At 37.2% G+C, this 20,767-nt stretch overlaps 1 protein-coding gene across 21 annotated transcripts in view; it reads left to right on the top strand.

The window, feature by feature from the left end:
- The window catches only part of LOC106867583 (zinc finger homeobox protein 4), a 672,925-nt gene extending 652,831 nt beyond the window's left edge, over positions 1-20,094 (top strand). For all 21 annotated transcript variants that reach the window (XM_089364792.1, XM_089364797.1, XM_089364793.1 and 18 more), the window contains 4 exons: positions 4,722-11,228; positions 11,452-11,544; positions 12,706-12,870; positions 13,971-20,094. In XM_089364792.1, coding sequence (XP_089220918.1) covers positions 4,722-11,228; positions 11,452-11,544; positions 12,706-12,870; positions 13,971-14,662 — 7,457 coding nt within the window. In that variant the 3' untranslated portion in view covers positions 14,663-20,094. The remainder of the gene's footprint in view (positions 1-4,721; positions 11,229-11,451; positions 11,545-12,705; positions 12,871-13,970) is intronic.
- The last annotated feature ends 673 nt before the right edge of the window (positions 20,095-20,767 follow it).

Genomic DNA, 20,767 nt, shown 5'->3' on the forward strand with positions numbered 1-20,767 from the left:
ACTATATCCCTCCACTCATTTTAGATTTTGATACTTGTAATAAAATGAGAAAAGAAAATTAAAAGTAAATCAGATGAAAAATACAGTTTATTTGTGTGTATGTATAATATTTACACACATGCACATATATATATATATATATATAAAATCTTTCATATTGAAGTTGTTATGAAATCAACCTACTTAATCTTATATAATGCATGTCATTTTCACTATGTGGGAGTGTGTGTGTGTGTTTGTTTTTTTATTTAATGTTTGCTTGTCTTTTCTATTCATTTAAATGAATTCCAACTGGCCAGGGTGTGCCACATCATTAAATGGCAGATATCTCACCTATCTATCTACCTTCCTATACAAACACACATACATACATATGCACATGGTTATATATCTGTGTGTATACAAACTTCTGTGTGAGTGTGTGTGAGTGTAAAACATGGACATTAAATGATGAACAATCATATATGTGTGTGTGTGTTTGTGTATGCATGTATGTATTGAGAGGGTGGAGACGTGTTAGTGTGTGTTATATGATGAATGCAAGTATTGTAGTTCGTTTCTCAATTCTTAATGATGAGTTCTCCGAGATGATCCGACTGTGTAGCATCTTGGACAGTGGTCTTACCAAAGTTAAGTCTTATAAATTACACTTGGATTGACAAAAACTGTATCATGCTTGGAGAGGTACATCAAAGGTACCTGTGTTTCAACAAGATAGTCCTTCTTGCGCACAAGTTGTTTGTTTATATTTGTGCTATACCTATATGTATATAGGGTGAAATATTCGTAATTGATAAGTCTTGAAATAAAAAGAAAATGCTATATAAGTTTTCTGTCGTCTCATCATTGAATATTAAGTCTGAAAGAAGTCTGCTTTAATTCAAATTCATCAAAGATAATTATGTATGTGTGTGCATATATATATATATATATATATAGCATCATCATTTAACGTCCATTGTCCATGCTGGTATGGGTTGGACAATTTGACCAGGGCTGGCAAGCTGCAAGGCTGCACGAGACTCTATATATTTTATTTATTATAATAATAAGATGAGAGAATAGAAAGGTAATTAATAAGTTATTAGTTATTAATTTAAAAAATGACAAACAACCCTTACAGCTGTTTCAGTTCAGGCCCTCAGAAAATTAATTAATGAAATTAAAAATCATTTGAAAGTCTAATCTCTTCAGAGGTAGATAAAGGTATACAAAATAGGTGTTCAGTTTCCTCATATTGAGTAAATGGCTGCAATATATATATGTATATATATATATATTGCTTACCAACCACATGGTTCTGGGTTCAGTCCCACTGCATGGTACTTTGGGCAAGTGTCTTCTACTATAGCTTTGAGCCAACCAAAGTGAGTGGATTTGGTTGATGGAAACTGAAAGAAGCCCATCATATATGTGTTTGTTTGTCTGTGTTTGTCCCCCTCACCATCACTTGACAACCGATGCTGGTGTGTTTATGTCCCCATAACTTAATGGTTCACCAAAAGAAACTGATCGAATAAGTACTAGGCTTACAAAGTGTAAGTCCCGGGGTAGATTCCTCCGACTAAAAGCGGTGCTCCAGCATGACCACAGTGAAATGACTGAAACAGATAAAAGAAAAAGAAAGAACTGTGTGTGTGTGTGTGTGTAGACATGTAATATAACCCATGGTTGTGGATTTCCATGATAGATCCTTAGCTTGTCCATCACGACCTTACCTCTCTCCTGTTTCGCTATTCCATTTAAACTCTCCTTGTAATTCATTCATCAAATAATTACACACTGCAGTTGGTGCGAGTGTTGCTGCTGTAGTTGTTGTTATTGTTTCAGTTAGAGACAGCGTACACGTCTTGATTCTCTTCTTTCAAATGGGTCAAAGATTAAACTACTTGTCTGCAATTTTATACACCTTGTATAGGAAAGAAAAATGTGTGTGTGCGCTCTTCTTGAATTTTGTAATTTCATTCCTAAGGAGATGTGAAGGAAGTTTAATTAGATATGTTTGCTTTCTTTCTTTCTTTCTTTCTTCTCATGCTTTATTCCCCCCCCCCTTATTCTCTCCCCACCACTCTTTATTTCTCTTTCTCACCCTCTCTCGGTCCCTGTTGTCTCATGAAACCATAACCCTCAGGATCGCGGTTTCGTGGTTGTTCAGTGATGGTGGTCATGGTCATGATGATGATGATTGTATGTTGGGATGTTGTTGGTAGACAGCTTATTAAGTAAATAGTGTTTGTTGTTGTAGTGGTGGTGGTGGTAAGGTGGTATGGAATATAAGGTCAGTAGTGGTATTGGTAGAGAATATGAAATTAGCTATATTGGTGTTAGTTTGAGGTCAGATATTGTGATGGTAGAGAGAAAATAAGGTTGATAATGTTGACTGTGGTGGTGATGGCGATATGAAGTGAGTGGGTGGTGGTGGTGGTGTTGGTAATTTTATTTTTTGTTTTTCTTTTTTTTTTGTCTACCATTGGCCTAAAACCCTGATTCATAGTATATAAAGGAAGCTATTTGCATATTAATTAAAAGACTAAAGAAACAGGCTTCTTTCTTTCTTCTTTATCTTAGTTTTTTTTTTTCGTTTTTCATTCTCTTTTTTTTTTGTCATTCTCATTTGATATTACATTCACACATCCACATATATAGATTTGTAGATGTATCAAATGTCTATACACACATCTATATCCCTTGTTAATAAAAAAAAATAACCTAGTTTATACACACACACACACACACACACACACACACACACACACACACACACACACACACACACACTGTATGTGTGTATGTATACAAGTACTTTTTTTTTTTTATAATCTTCCATCTTTTCTCTCTTGCTGTCTATTTATTATCCATCACCTTGTCTTCCATTTGATTAACCTGGCTTTCTTTCCAATTGTTTATGTACCATGTATTTCTTGCTCCCTAGAACTATCTATCTATCTATATACATATATATATATATATATGTGTGTGTGTGTGTGTGTGTACACACACCTCTCTACCTGTTTTGCTGTTAATGGTTGTGTATTCTCTCTCTCTCTCTCTCTCTGATCTACTTCTTCCCCCCCTCCCTTCTCTCTAATTGTTTCTGTCTTTCTATTTGTTTCTTGGTTTGTCTTCTTTCTAATCATCCCCTCCTTACCCTGGCACCTATCCCTGTCTTTATTCTGTTGTTGTTGTTGTGGTTGTTGTTTATTAACACAATGGAAACAATTTATTAATGCTGACACTCAACCCAAATATGTCAGCCAGTTTAGATAACTTGATGACTGAGTGCAATGTGGCTACTTTAAAGACAGTCAGGGTGGAGTGAGATGAGTTGAGGTGTGAGTGGAGGTGGAGAGAGAGAGAGTGTGTGTGTGTGTGTGTGTGTGGAGGAGTGGTAGATAAGTATGTGCATGAGAGAGAGAGAGAGAGAGAGAGAGAGAGAGAGAGAGAGAGAGAGAGAAAGAAACAGAGAAAAAGGTAGACAAGAGAGAACCGGAGAGGTGTGTTGGGGGTGAATAGTTGGAAAGGCGAGTTAGAGAAAGAGAGTATGATTGAGGTAAGTCTACCTAATGAAGAGAACAAGAGAGAGGGGAAGAGAGAGAAAATGTAAAGGGGTCGTAAAGAAGAGAGATAAGTTGAGAGTTAGGGTGAGTGACAGGGTGAGAGTGGATGTTGAGTTGAGTGGTCTTAGAAGTGGAAGCTGGAGGTGAGGAAGGTCAAGATGAAGAAGGGAGAGAGAGAGAGATCCTTACACTTGTTGTCTTGCCCGGTGTCCCATTTCTTTTTAGAGCTGTGTGTCTTTGTATGTATTTGCAGTGTTAAAGGTCTGGCTTCCATACAGAATTTGTATTTATAAACTTTTATTAGTAGCCAGGAGGAGTGAAGGGTGCCCCCTACTTTGCAGGGGTCCTTTTAGAATGATGGGATTGTTGCTGTGGAAGCCCAGCTTGAACTTAGGCAGATCAATGTTTGCAGCAAAGACATGGGTTGTGAGTTCCATCTCTGAATGCTTGCAAGGAAAATGAATTCTGCTAAGGGTAACCAAGACTAAGTGGTAACTTTAAACCAAGGGGCCATGTTATAGGCCTACTATCAAACTTAGGATTCCTATAAAGGGCAAAGAAAATCCAGACAGCTGAGTAGGATAAGAAAAAAAATAAAAGAGAGAGAGAGATGTGCTAGTTGCATCATAATGTGGAAACTTAAGTGGATTTCGAGAGTCTCAAAATAAGCATCTTGCTTTTCCAACCTTTATCTGCAACAAGGAATTGGTTGTAAAGAAAGGCAATTCCTGGAAGTCTGCATCCTCTGTTGCCCCAATAAAGGAGGGCATCATGAATTTAGGCTTCTTTGTGAATTATATATTTTTTAATTGATATCCTGCAAATATTATACAGTAAATTGAACCAGTTTGATTTATTGTTTGATGGTCGGATATGTCTGTCTATCCATATATGTATCTATTAGTAAAGGAAACCACCAATCTTATTTGGAAAGGAAGGAGTGATCCTTGTAACGTTCTTGACTTGTGGGTCAAATGGCCAGTTATAATTTGTTTGCTGATTCAGTTCACTGGCACTTTTTACTTCTTATGATAGAATACTGGTCACAACAATTAACAACATACACACATATGATGATGATGATGTATATTTATATGATTAAAAATGCATGTGCATTTATAAATATGTAATGAGTTTTCAATTATTTTCTCTTTTTACTTTCAGCAATTGATACTGCAAGCTTGAGTGAAAAGGAACTGGATGACCAATTTAGATGCCAGACTTGTACACAGACATTCACAAATATAGATTCGCTTTACACTCATCAAAATGATCTTGGGCACCTGGAGCTGAAGCAAACGCCACGTGGTCCCGGCTACCTGTGCTGGAAAAAAGGTTGTAATCAGTATTTCAAAACTGGCCACTCATTGCAAGTTCATTTCCGTGAAATCCATGCCAAACGGCAGAAAATCTCGATATCTGAACGACACGTCTACAAATATAGGTGCAACCAGTGTAGCCTCGCTTTTAAAACTATAGATAAACTACAGCAACACTCCCACTACCATTTGATTCGAGAATCGACTCGATGCAGCATCTGTGGTCGGAGTTTCCGCTCAACATTGGCCCTGAAAAAACACATTGAGCTGGCACATTCTGATGGAACCGAGAACTCTACATCAATACCTGGGGTGCCTGTTAACGATGCTGATCTGCTCAATAGCCAGGCTGGAGGCTGGGGTATCTGCTCAAAACTGGATGTTTCCCCTGGACCTGGTTTGATGGCACCCAGTGACATGCCAAGTCTCCATGCAAATTCCATGACCCTGCCGATGAGCTGCAAAAGCCCATCGTCTATAGACTCTAAACCTTCTATTTCAACTCTAGATCCCATGGGGTCTCTGCTGAGCAGCACATTGATAAAGACGGAACCATTGGATAAGAGTGAGACTGACAGATCCCTCGCTGCTTTCGAAAGTAGCGCTGATCTCAACAGCGGCATCATGAACGGTGAAAGTAAAGCTGAGCTGACTGATAACTTAATGCTGGATGAATCCATTCCAGGTGAAGGCGACGAGGGTAGTTTGGATAGCGTTTCCAGTTCGTATAAAGAGCAACAGTTCATGGAGGACTATATCAACAGCCAGGCCATTGCTGAAGGCAGTTATGAAGATCCACTGCGTAAGTTCAAATGCCATAGGTGTAAGGTGGCCTTCACAAAGCAGAGTTACTTGACCGCCCACAACAAAACTTTACAACACCGGAAAGGGGACAAGTTGAGTTACCCAATGGAAAAGTATTTGGATCCTAATCGTCCTTATAAATGTGATGTATGCAAAGAGTCCTTCACTCAAAAGAACATTCTACTTGTACATTATAATTCTGTCTCTCATCTGCACAAGCTGAAGCAGACTCAGCAGCTTGGTGGTTTATCGGCGCCAATTATGCCAACCTCCTGTACACTGACCTCCTCCACCCCTTCCTCGACTCCTACGCCTACCTCTTGCTCCTCCTCCCCGTCTCCTTCCCTTCTAGCCACAATTGCTGTGCCCACTTCAACCTGTCCATCAACCTGTCCATCTATGAGTGCAACTGACTTGGAGAAGAAACCATATCGGTGCAACCTGTGCAAAGTTGCATACAACCAAGGTTCAACTTTAGACATACATATCCGTTCTGTTTTGCACCAAGCAAGGGCCTCAAAGCTACCTGAATTCGCGATGTCCGGGCAGATCGACCTGTCACTCCCTCTTATTGAGCAGCCAGAAGTGCCAAAATCTCAGAATCACTCTCAGCAGCAACACCATCATCTACAGCAGCCGCAACCGTTACCACAGCAACATCCACAACCGCATCTGTCTTTATTACCCCAGCCCGATCAACAGAACCTTCATTCTGGCCATTCACAGCTTCCGCTTCAGTTTTCAACTCATTCATCTCATTCAAAGCAGCCATCGCTGCCAGACATTCTACAGAAACAGCAGTCATTGGTGACTGCCAACAGCTCTCTATCCCAAGCACCACCTCTCTTGTTCTCTAGCATGCCCAGCTCATTGACAGGAATTCCAAATATGCTGCCCATTTCATCTCTATCTACAATATCTTCATCGACTCCTCAACCTGAATTTTCCATTGCCTCTTCCACGTGTGATGCATTCACTACATCAGCTCTGTCTTCTAGTGGACACCCTGTACCTCTTTTTAGCACCCCAGATTTCGGCATGAACGGCTCACAGGATGAGATGTCTTTGAAACTTGCCGAAGGTGGCAGTGGCTCTGATCTCCATGCCATGTCTCCAATGATGAACATAGGCATCCACGCTTGCCAAAACTGCAATTCTGTGTTCAGCAATCAAGAGACACTGATACAACACCAGCAGAGTTATGGCTGCCTGCAGTCTGGAACAGTCAGTCCACTTTCTCAGTCTGCGCAGAATCTATTCAAATCACGCAATTATATTACACGTTTCAAGCAGCACGTGCATCGAAACCTGTTGGAAAACATAGGCTTTGAGTGTGTGATGCAGTTTAATGAGTTCAACCAGCCATCGAATGTGAAGAAAGAGTGTTGCTCTAGCAGCGACACCAGTGACAAAAAGGCTGAGGACAAGCAGCAGCAACAAAAGCAGCAGCCATCCTCACTGCACTCGCCAAAGGAAAGCATCAAGCAGCTTCCAGAGAAGCAAGTTCCAGAGACACTGAAGACTGATCTTCCAGAGATCAACAAGAGTGTATGCACACGGTGCAACAAGGAGTTCTCGAGTGTGTGGGTGTTGAAAGCTCACCAAGAGGAAATCCATAAGCTGACCGTTCCAATTGAGTTCATTGAAGAGTTTGGTTCCAAGTTCAAGAGTAGCTATGAAAAAAGACAGCCCAAAGAACCAGAGCCGCTAATGACGCCAGCACCTCCGCCCCCACCCTTACACATTACACCTGTGTCGCACAGTGCACCAACGACACAGCCAGCACCTGTTGCAGCCGTCCCTGCATCGCAACCATCCTCATCTTCATCGTCATCGTCGTCGTCTTCATCATCCCAGGTGGTGAACGAGAGGGTTCTGCCTCACGGTCAGGACATGGCTATGGGCCAGAATCCGCTTGACTTTTCACAAATGGTACCGATGTTCAACATGATGCACATGCCAATGCCGATGAACATGAACCTGGCTATGGGAATGCACCCTCCACTGATGCCACTGATGATGCCACCTTCCTTAGAGAGCAGCTTTATGCCTCCAATCACCATGATTGACCCTAATTTTCTGGCAGCACAACAACAAGCGCAGCACGCGCAAAACCAGAAGCGAGCACGGACACGCATCAACGATGAGCAGTTGAAGATACTGCGTGCCAACTTTGATATCAACAACTCCCCCAGCGAAGAGCAGATTGTTCAAATGTCCGAACAGTCTGGCCTGCCCCAAAAAGTTATTAAGCACTGGTTCAGAAATACCCTTTTTAAAGAGCGACAACGGAATAAGGATTCACCATACAACTTCAGCAACCCGCCACAGACCACAATAAACTTAGAAGAGTATGAGAAAACTGGTCGGATACCATCACCTTCGGAACACGATCTTGACGCAGATTTCAAGGAAGACATGAAGAATCGTTATGACGACCAACTGGACGAATGTGATTTGCCTTCCCAGATGGACCATTCTTGCAGTGAACCAGAATACACATCTTCAGTGACGTCAGTTCCGATCACTTTCCCAGCTGCAATGGCTCTTCCATCGCCCATGGTCAACCATCTCCCTCAACCAGTACCAAACCACATTGCTTCAACTCCAGTTGGGCCTCGTCATATTCCTCTTGACTTCCAAGATAAACCTGACTTCTTCAGTAGCACCAACAGCATCAGCTGCAATAACAACAGCAGCAGCATCAGCAACAGCATCAGCAACAGCATCAGCAACAGCATCAGCAACAGCATTAGCAGCAACCACCTCAGCAACAACAACAGCCACCATAGCAACAACAACAGCAGCATCAACAGCCATATCAACAGCAGTAACAACAACAACATTATCCTCAGCAGCAGCAGCAGCAGTAACAACGGCAACAACAGCAGTAACAGTGGAAGCAACAATTCCCAGAGTGGGTCTGGCAAACGAGCGAACCGCACACGCTTCACTGACTACCAGATTAAGGTACTCCAAGAGTACTTTGAGCAAAATGCCTATCCGAAGGACGATGACCTTGATCACCTGTCGAAACTGCTTAACCTTAGCCCTAGAGTAATTGTGGTGTGGTTTCAGAATGCTCGTCAGAAAGCTAGGAAGATTTATGAAAACCAATCCCCTGTTGATATCAGAGATGATGGCTCGGGCACCTTTAACCGATCTGGTCCAAATTATCAATATCAGTGCAAAAAGTGCCATTCGATCTTCCCACGCTATTATGATCTAATGAAGCACCAAAAACGGCAAAACTGTCATGAAGGTGAAAAAAGTGGCTCCTTGAATGCCACTCATGATGAGGACAGCAATTCTACTGTGACCTCCCAGGAGGACACCAGCCACTCAGAGTCAAGTGAAACACATACAGCAGACTTGTCGAAACCCATTTCAACTATTGCAAACAGCAATTGTGGCCCTGTCAAAGAAGTAACCTCCACTTCAACTGTGATGGCCATCATAAGTGCCAATCAGGCCACGCAGTCGACTGCTGCTGCCCCTCCAACTGTGACCACTGCAGTTTCTTCCACTTTGTCCTCTTCTTCCTCCTCCACATCTTCTTCGCCTTCCTCCACCTCCCCATCAATTAATACCATTCCTTCTTCCTCAACGTCCTTACTGAGCCTGCCGGCCCCTGCCGTTTCTGTTCCCTGCCCCAGCACTGGTACTAGTGGTGCTGCTGGTGGTAGTGGTGGTGGTGTGTTGTCCTCCACCTCTTTAGCCAGCAATAACAACAGCAGTAGCAGCAGTAGTAGCAGTAGCAATAGCAGCAGCAGCAGCAGCATTGGCACTAAGAACGAACTGCACAGGTGCGACAAATGTAATCTATTCTTCCCCAAAATCGAACAATGGCAGGAGCATTTGAATGTCCATTCTCTGAACCCGAACCTCTTTCCGAATTTTCCCAATGACAGTACGTTTAGTGTACTGCCAACTGTGTCTCCCTCACCCCAACCCCAAATGCAGCAACAACAAGCGACCACGCATCAACTCAGTTTGCTGCACGACAAATCCTTAACGCCGATAAAGCGCAAAGCTGAAGAGGAAGAAGAGGAAAGAGACCAGCCGAGAGACAAACGATTGCGAACGACTATTTTACCTGAACAATTAGATTACCTGTATCAGAAATATCAGATTGACTGCAACCCTAGTCGTAAGCAGCTGGAGACCATTGCTTCGGAGGTGGGGTTAAAGAAACGAGTTGTACAGGTGTGGTTTCAAAATACTAGAGCACGGGAGCGCAAAGGGCAATACAGGGCGCATCAGCAGCTCATACATAAACGTTGCCCATTCTGTCGTGCTTTATTCCGAGCAAAATCTGCTCTGGAATCGCATTTAGCAACCAAACATCCTGAGGAAATGGCGAAGGGCGAGATAAATATTGACAACATTCCTGATGCAACTGTCGATTCAACACCTCCACCCCCTCCACCTCCACCTGTTTCCCAGGCAGCTTCATCTTCTACCCACTCTACAGGTAACCAAGATCTCAGTAAATTGTTATCTCCTTCGAGTATGCAGCACTTCCTGCCTTTCATGCCGCAAGGCAATCTAGGAATGGGTTTTTCTGGGCTCTCTGATCCTCTACAGACATCAATGAGACAATTCTGTGAAGCTTCGTTCAAGAAGTTCATCAGTGAACTCAGTGCTGCTAGTCACGTTCAGCGTCCGTCACAAGCTGCCGTCGAGTCTCCACAGAGCAAGCAGGCAGCCTCCGAACCCGAGAAAAAGCAGCCGGCTCGAGTTGTCGAGAGTAAGAGCTCTGAGGACAATGATGCTCCCCTTGATCTTAGCAAACCCATCCGCGTGAACACCGATTGTGAAAAGACTTCATCAGATGGTCCATCTACTGATATGAGTGAGAGAAGCATGGATGGATACCTTCGCAGACATAGTCTAGACGATTCTGTATCAGAAACACATTCCGAGAGCCATGAAGTTGAAGGGTGCGAGGATTCTAGCGGTTTGATGGAGCACAGCCCGTCATCACCGGCTAATGCTACGTCATCTTCCTCCTCCTCGTCCCATCAGCATGGCAAACGTTATCGTACTCAGATGAGCAGTATGCAGGTCAGAGTGATGAAAACATTATTTGCCGATTACAAAACGCCAACTATGGCGGAGTGCGAAATGCTCGGCAGAGAAATTGCATTACCCAAACGTGTTGTTCAAGTCTGGTTTCAGAACGCCCGAGCGAAAGAGAAGAAAAATAAACTGGCATACACCAAGACTTTTGGAACGGATGTGGATTTCTCGAAGCCACCCGAAGAATGTACATTGTGCAACTTTAAATACTCGCACAAGTATACAGTGCAAGATCACATTTTCACAAAGAAGCACATCGACAATGTGCGTCAATTTATCCAGTCCCAGTCGAACGCAGAAAGGGAGTTGGCGGACCCTTCAGGAATGACCAAAATGTTGCAACAGCAGCGTGAGATTGAGCGTATGCGTAAAGTCTGGGATGAAGCATCTGTTGCCAGCTCTCCACACCTGGCTCAGTTACAAGCAATGAGACTCAATGCACTCGGATTGCAAAGTACTTCCAGTGGTAAGTTTATATTTTTAACACTTCTTTGTAAATCTAAACACACACACATTCATAAATACAGTAACTTTTACCCAAATCTTTATTTTTGTCTTTTTGGTGGGCAACCAGTTATAAACGATTATGAAGCTGTTTCATTAAAATTTGATATTCAGTCTGTTTTCTATGTTATTTTTTATTCAATTTATTTACCATTTTTGTTTTTCTTCTTTCTCTTTTTCTCTAGCATTTAACACGCCATTTAATGCAAGCTCTTTTTTTCCTGACGTCAAGAAAGAAACAGTGAAATCAGACGGGGAGAAAAAAGAAAAGGAAGAAAGTAATATTCAGTTTATTAATCACTTTAATTATTTTACATGTTAATTTAACTTGCTTTTCTGATGACATTTGTGCAGTGTGTGCATGTGTGTGTGTACTAAGTTGAGCTTATTTATTTGTAAACTTTGAGGTATGAATAGTTACATAGGCAGAAGTAGACTGCATAGAAGGACTTTTCTGTTCTTTGGCTCCAGCTCAGCCCTGATCGATCAGACACCATAGAATCAAAGGCAAACTTTGAATATTTAAGAACACTTTGTTCAATGTTTCCTTCTTTTTCTATAATGACAATCAGATATGACCAGAGAAAATTTTGGCTGCCATTTTTAACATTTCAAATGACTTGATAAAGACATTCTCCTTCTGCTCATGATGAAGACTGAGCTATGAGTAACTGCAGTTAGATTCGGAAACTGGGTTTCTGTTTTTTGTATTATGATTATTATCATTATTTTGTGATGAGACAACTGTATAATTCTTGTTGGATACTGATTTTTATCAATCCAGGACAGGTGAGGCACAAAAAATAACCCCTGCCAAAGTTGAACCCAGAATGCAGGAAACAAATTAGCACAATAGTAATCATTGTCGTTCATCATCGTCGTTTAATGTCCGCTTTCCATGCTAGCATGGGTTGGACGATTTGACTGAGGACTGGTGGACCAGGAGGCGACACCAGGCTCCAATCTGATTTGGCAGAGTTTCTACAGGTGGATGCCCTTCCTAACGCCAACCACTCAGAGAGTGTAGTAATGAAACTTTAAACTGTGTGAAATACTATGCTCAGCTGCATCTGCCTTCAAAATATTATACTTGTCTGTTAACCGATTCTTTTATTCCCACCTTAATGATAATGATAACAACAACAACAATGATGATGGTAAAGACAGAATTGTTAGTGTCTGGTTAAATATCTGATGACATTTGTCCTGGTCTTTTTAATTCTTAGTTCAAATCCCACCAAACTTGACTATGCCTTTCATTCCTCCAGGGTTGATAAAATAAAGTACTGGTCAACTATTGTGGGGCTGGTATAATCAACTATTTTCTTCACCCAAATTTCAAGTGTCATTCCATAAATTAGAAATATGTTTATTATTAAGATAATTTCTTATGCAATATTTCTAAGTCTAATTTTATAATTTTCCTTACTTTCTTCCAGCACAAAGCCGTCGAGAGGCTACAAACTTCCTGTCACCTCAACTGATGTCTCCTTTTACCGGACTAGGTTTTGAACCAGGTTTAATTCCAAGTATATACACAGGATTTCCAAACTTTTTCTCTGGAGGAGTAAATCTTCCACTTTTCCAATTTGGTTTAATGCCGGGTAAGTTTTCTTCTTTTTTTCCTTTTATATTATTATTTTTTTTTAATGACAACCTTTTTTTCTGTGGGTAATGCAACTTAATCCCTGACTTCTTGTAAATTGGCATATATGTTATGTAATTGTTGATAGATTTCTTGCTGTTGGACCAAAATATCTCAACGTCAAAGTCATGTGGAATCTAATGTGCAACAATTTTTCCATACTAAATCAAAACTATGCAGGTGTTCTGCAGAATCCTTCCAATCTTTTAAAGGCCTCTGACAATCATTCAGTTGCAATAATAACCAGATTGTAATATCTAAGAGCTCCTTATCACAAAATGGTACAGAGATAGCAGTTGGATGGTGATCATTTGACATCCAACGAAACAAATGCCCAGTCTACAGAAGGACTTATGAGATCCTGCACGTCTATCGTCAACACCATCATCATTTTCTCAGGGTTTGTGTGTTGCTCTTGCATTTTGCGTTTGGCATATTTTCTGTGGTTAGATATCCTTTCTTTTGTCAAATATTTTACTTGGTGTATTGAGGTGCATTTTATATGGCACCAACACCAGAGATGTCACATACTCAGTAAGATGACAGTCTTCTTTGCCATCATTTCACCTACCACTTTACCATGCTCCTGTTATCATGCCACAAGAATTAGAAAAGTCATCTTGTCTTTGGCAAGAACAAAGATTCCTTTCTACTGTACAGTATATCCATTCAATCAATTATAGTGGAGAGTTGTCCCAAGCAAATACACTAGTACTGGAAATGAGAGAACAGTTGAAATTGGTGGGTAGTCACTCCAAAAGATTTACAACTGCTGATATATGTATTTTATATGTGTGTGTATATATATATATATATATATATATATATATATATATATATATATATATATATATATTTATATATATATATGTGTGTGTGTGTGTGTGTGTGCATGTACATTTGTGTATGAGTGTATCTTTATCTTTAAGTGAACATGGAAATGAAACTTTGTAGATGTGTTTTGGGGGTATATATACACATGTACACATGTAAGTTTTTACTTGTTTTTCTCAAAAAAGCTTTTCTCATATTTATTTTGTTTTCTCTGATTTTTTACAGGGATGGAACAGCTACTCGCCTATGACCCTGTGACATTTGGAACTCCTCTATCTTTATTACAAATACCAGAACAAGCTCGACGCCATGTCAGTGCCAAACTTATAGAACCCAGTTCTTCTGTAGCCCAGTATACCCAAGATTGCAAGACACTTGCAGATCTCAAATCTGCTTTGTCTGAGAACGATTTTAAATGCGCTCAAGAGAGCACAGTAGATGTTGGTTATATATGCAAGAAGTGCCACATAGTGTATCCTGGCAAAGATGGTTGTGACAATCATCAACATTTGATATGCTTTCCAGCAGGGAAAGTATCCGATGGCATTAAGCCAATTTTAAAACTTGAACAACTTCAGTATGAGTGTTTAGCATGCCAAGATAAATTCTCCACGTCGCAAGAATTTATACTACACTGTAATCAAGATGTTCACAAAAGCAAAGCTTTACGCCATTTCTCCAAGAGTGAGTGGAGATTAGCACCATCCCTTACACCAGCCCCTTCAGAAAACAATAGTAGTAGTAGTACGAAAGAGTCCAAATTGCCTAGCACTTCCCAATTGAGCTCACTGACTAAATGTCAGGGTCGAGGGAGCGAGAAAACTCCTTCGACGCCTTCAGACTCTGCTGCCTCCACAATCAGTTTGGCTGACCAAGCAAACCGACCAAGTGAGCCCAAAAAAGCCAAACTGGAATGAATGATATAAATAAAAATAAAAACAAAATAAAAAAATAAAATGAATAAAAAATAAACAGATTTAAAAAAAAAAAGTGTGAGAGAAAGAGAGAGAGAGAAACTTATCTTTGTCCTCTTCTTCCTCTTCCTCCTGATTATTATTAAAAAAAAACACACACAAAGCAAATAAACAAATGAATAAAAAACAAAAAATTCAAAACAAGCAACAAAACAGAACAAAATAATATAAAACAAAAATAAAACAATAGAAACAAAAGCAAAGCAAAGAATGGTTGTTTCACATGGTTTCTCTGTGCATCTTTCACTACATATCGTCTCATCTTGCACAATTTTGTGATTGCCCTCTTCCATGTCTTTTTCTTTTTTTTTTTTTTTTCTTCCTTCCTGGTTTTCATTTCATTAGGAAAAAGAAAATTTTTTTTTTTTTTCATTCCCTTCTTTCATTCATTTCTACCCCACCCCCACCTCCCTCTCTCTACTTGATATGTTATTTTTATTTTTGATTCTTCTTTTTATCTCCGATCATTATTTTTCTATCAATTCAAGTTAATTTTTTAAATGTTACTTTTGATTTTTTGTTGGGAAGTTTTTTTTTTTTTTTTTTTTTTTTCCTTCTCTAATTCTCAGTTTTGTTTTTTTCATTCAAATTTTTCTCTCTCCCTCTCTTTCTCCTCTCTATCTTTCCTACTCTCACCACTCTCTCTCTCTCCAGTGATACATATTGGTCTTTGAAAAGACCATTTCCTACCTACATACATACGTATGACATATATATATATATACATATGCTCATACACACACCTACATACACTTACATATACATATGTGTAATATATGTATATATATATATATATATATATATATGACACATATACATACATACGTGTCCCTTGTAATATCACATGTATTATCATACATATTGTATTATCATATCGTTTTCTCATCAGAATTGGATGCTCAAGCAAAATATGTTATTATTATTATTATGATTATTATTATCATTATTATTATTATTTAAAAAAGAAAGAGAAAATAACAAATTAATAAATACGACGAAAACGAAGAAAAATCATTTTAAAAAAATATACATTTGACAATGATAATGAAAATAAAAGAAAACAAATGAAAAAAAAACAACAGACATGAAATGAAATTAAAAAAAAAACAAATAACAAAACAGACATTGCTGTGACAATGAATCAGTATTAATTAACAAGTAATAAACAAAATAATCAAAGATTTGAATATGTATGTATGCATGTGTTTGTTTATATATATATATGTGTGTGTATGTGTGTATATATATGTATATATGTATGTATTCAAGTATGTGTATGTATATATATATATATGTATGTATAGGTGTGTTTGTGTGTGTATAAATATATATATATATATATATATACACACGCACATGCATTTGTATGAAGAGGTTATAAAGGAGATTTGCAAATGAAAATTTGAAACCTCTCATATGGATAGATTTTCTTGTCCATGATTTGTGGAAAAAAATACAACAGAAACTTTACCAGAATACTCCTGATCTACATTTAAATCTACTTTATAAACAGGCCAAAAAAAAAGAGAATTTAAAGAATCATATATGTATATATGTGTGTGTCAGTCACTTTCAAAATTTTGAATGTGAGTAAAGAATAAACAAACAGCAAAACATAAATATCCACAACAACAGCAACACAAAAAAAAAAACCCCACTACAAAGGGAGAGCAAGATTTAGAGCAGAAAAGAGAGAGAGAAAGAGGAGGAGATGCAGACAGAACAGCTGAGAGGAATCCAAAATAGGGGGGAAAATGGGTATGAGTGTTATATATATATATATATATATATATATATATATACACATGCATAGTTATGAGGACAAAGAGGAAAGAGTGATTGTGGGAGATGATATTTTGAAAGATGAGGAATAAAAACTATAAATATATATGTATATATACACAAATATATATATATATATATATATATGTATCCGAATGTATGTGTGTGTATGTGTATATATATATATATTTCATATGTTTCAACAATATTGTGGCTGGAAACCAGCTAAAGTAATAATATTGATAATAATAATAATCATCGTCATCGTCATCATCATCATCATCATGAAGAACCTTGTAAGAAGGAAAAAAAAATGTGCTGGTCAAAGGAGTGCAGAAGGAAACTCACTTAAGACTATGGTAATAATTATGTAATAATAATAATAATAACAATAATAATAACGATAATAATAATGTGTTGGCCCTTTTGTGTATAGGAATGCTCCCTGTGTTTGTACATAGGGGAAGATGAAAAATTTCACAAAAAAAAAACAAAAACATTTTTAAGTGTAAAATAAATAAATATATATATATATATATAATATATATATGATGATATATTTCAAAGCAGTCAATTGACCTTTGACATGCTTCTTCATAAAAAAAAAACTATAGAAAAAACAAAAATCACTGAAAAAAAATCGCAACCAAAATATTCTTTGGTTATGATTCTGTTGTGTCGTTTTATGTTGAAAATTCACTGGTTCTGTAAAGTTCTTCATTTAACTGCTTCCTACTAAACAAAGGTGAATTGGATCCTTTGTGGAGTCCTTACCATTTTACTTTTCACTTTAGTTTTTTTTTTTTTTCATTTCACAGATATTATCATTAATATTACTATTATTATTATTATCATTATTACAATTATTATTATTATTACTATTATTATTTCTTGTTAGATTGTCTTGTATTTGTATAGTGTATAGCAAATTGAAGGAAATCCTGGAAAAAGACATAGTTTTTTTTTTTTCTTGGTTTTTTTTTTTTCTTTCTCTCATGCGTAACCAGGGTTTGAAACTTTGTCCCATTTCATAAAAATTCGAAAGATTCAAGAATATTCCAATTGATTATTTTGAGTGAAAATTTGTTGCTGACTACGGATTGACTTTTTAAAAAAATTCAATTCAGTTTGTTATATATGACCAATGTATGATATGTATGTATGTACGTGTGTGTGTGTGTATATATATATATATATATATATATATATAGCTGTACACATAAGTAAACAAAATTTGTGTGTATATGTTTATGGTGTATATAGGTGTGTTTGTATATATGTATGCACATCATATATGCATACAGAAATTTCTGTATTCCAACCATTTAGACAGACAGACGGGCATAAACACCTTCAAACACACCCACATACGCATGCACATATGCATTATATATCAGTATATAAGCAGATATATATGCATGTGTGTGAATGTCCATTTAATGGACATACTGCTAGTATTGGATAATATGTATATTTATACATACATTTAAATGTGTGTGCATATATGTATGTATGTGTGTGTATACATATATATATATATATATATATATATATATATACTCACTTATACACTTTCACCACCACCCACCCAATTATACATATATACTTTTACCTACATGCATATGTGTATATATGTGTGTGTCTTTGTGCTGATATCTCAAAACCAATTACCATTTACAAGTGTATTCTAAAGACTTTTTACCAAATCTATGCCTAAAGAGACATTCTGATTTGAATTCTTCCAGATTTCATAGAACAGTGCCATAAGTTCTACTAAAAGACAAGACAAACCATTGTTTACCTCATCATACATAAACTCTGAAATATTCAACCCTGCCCCCACCCCGAGAAAAAAAAACAAATAAGAAACAAATGGAAAATGAAAGAGAAAATTACGAATAATGAAATAAGTTTTAAAAAATATATCTCACAATGGGATAAATGTGTGTGTGTGTGTGTGTGAATGAAGTCATTTGGAGTAACAAGAAATCAAGCCCTCATGTTACTCCTTCTTCCCCCCTTTCACAATCTTCCCTCCTCTTTATCAATGCATTTCCCTTCTCTGAATATATATATATATTTATATATGTATGTGTGTCCCTTGTGTGTATATATGTATATATATATATATATATATATATATACACACACACGTTTGTGAGTGTGCGCTTATGTGCTTGGCAGTATATGTATCTGTGTACATGTATATAGATAGTTATTTACAATTATGGGTGACAATGCATTGTGTGTGCGTGTCTATTATATATATATACATATATATGTATATATACACTCACTCCTATACATATACTTATGCAGACACACTTTATTCCTCTTTAATCTGTGTTATCTGGTGCTGTCTTTTGTGTTTCTTTTCTAAAGGCATTTTAATTTTCCGAATTTATTTGGGTGTGGGTGTTGGTGTGTATACACATGCATACATACATACATGCATTTATAAATATATATATATATATATATATATATATATATACACACACACACACACGTGTAGGAGTGTCTCTATATATATGTGTGTGCGCGCGTGTGTGTTTATCTCTCCCTAATAAAAATGGTTTAGATAGACAAAATCACTTTTTAGAAATAAAATATTGGAAAATAATGTAATTATCAAGTCATTGGAATATCTTAACTGCCATTCTGGGTTTCTGGAAAATTCCAGAATTTTTTTTTTTAATTATTCATTTTTCTTTTTTTTTTTTTTTTTTTGTGAAATATATACATATGTATGTATGTTGTGAGTGGGTGTGGGTGGGTGTGTTTGCACATAAATATATATATAGATATAGTATGTGAGAGGTGTCTCTTTTTCTTCCTCCCCCTTTGAGTGTGTGTATGTATATATATGTATGTATCTTTCTCTGTGTGTGTGTGAGTGTTTGTATGAGCATGCATACATGTGCATACACACCTGTACACATAACGTGTATATATATATGTATATATATATATATATATACAGATATATATATATATATTAGTATATGTTTGTGAATAACTGTGTATGTATATATATATATATATATATATATATATATATATATATATATATATAGGTATATATGTATGTGTGTGTATGTATGTATATACATATATATATGTATGTATGTATATACATATATATATGTATGTATGTATATATATATATCAAATAACAAGGTGCATGTGTGTGTAGTTGTGTGCAAATGTGTGAGTTTGCTGTTTGAATGTATATGTAAATATCTGCAGAACTATATTTCAGGCGGTACACGCAGATAAACTGGTGTAACATTTTTCTATCTTTCATTCTTAACCTACCTGCAAAAAAACATGACATTTGTTGCTCTTCTCTGAAATAAAAAACAGAAAAGATGAAAAAAAAATAACAATAATAATAATAATAACGCAACTTAGTCTATTGTTTAAATTTAATTTCTTTCCATTTTTTTTTCTGTATATATTTTCTTTCTCTTCCTTTTTTTTTTATTTGAAGTTGATGCTCCTTTCAGCATTACTCAGTTTCACTATGAACCACAGGAAACATTGAGTACTAACAAGAAGCTTTAGCTTCAAATAAAAATATACAAGCTCTATTTCACATATTGAATGCATTTTTCTTCATATTTTTAGTTCAACATACATAGTTATGCAATTTATGTATAGATGTATTTGTGAGTGTATATGGGAAGACGATTTGGTCAAGCATTATGGGTCAAGATGAAAAGGAATGGTTCTATCAAGACAAAACTGGAAGCGCATTGTGAACGATGGTGTATAACAACATTTGATGGCTTAGTCGATACTGTGAGATATTAGATTCGTTTTACAAACGTGTGGTTTTGGACTCTGTGCAGTAACATGAACGAAGAAAGTGTCTTCTACTGAAGCATTGGGCCAACCAAAGCCTTGGGAGTGGATTTGGTAGGCAACAATTGAAACAAGTCTCTTGTATTATGAGTTTTATGTGTTTACGCCTCTTTGTTTTGACATCATATGAGAATTGTTCGCAAAAGTGACCGTAATGCACGTGGTGTTATTCCTTTGCAATCTTCAGAGAAATCTTGTTAGGCTATGGTACTCTACATGTGGAAAGAACCAAAGGAAATATCATCCTTTCTTGGAAACAAGGATGGAGAGAAATAGATACTAAAACAGCAATGATGATGATGATGACATTGATATATGCTTTTTTATGTATACATACGTTATATGTATATAATGTATGTATATATATACATACACATGAATGTATGCATTAATTTATAT

The sequence above is a fragment of the Octopus bimaculoides genome, chromosome 16 (genome assembly GCF_046866305.1).
Source record: "Octopus bimaculoides isolate indiv1 chromosome 16, ASM4686630v1, whole genome shotgun sequence".
In the NCBI taxonomy this organism is placed as follows: Eukaryota; Metazoa; Mollusca; class Cephalopoda; order Octopoda; family Octopodidae; genus Octopus; species Octopus bimaculoides.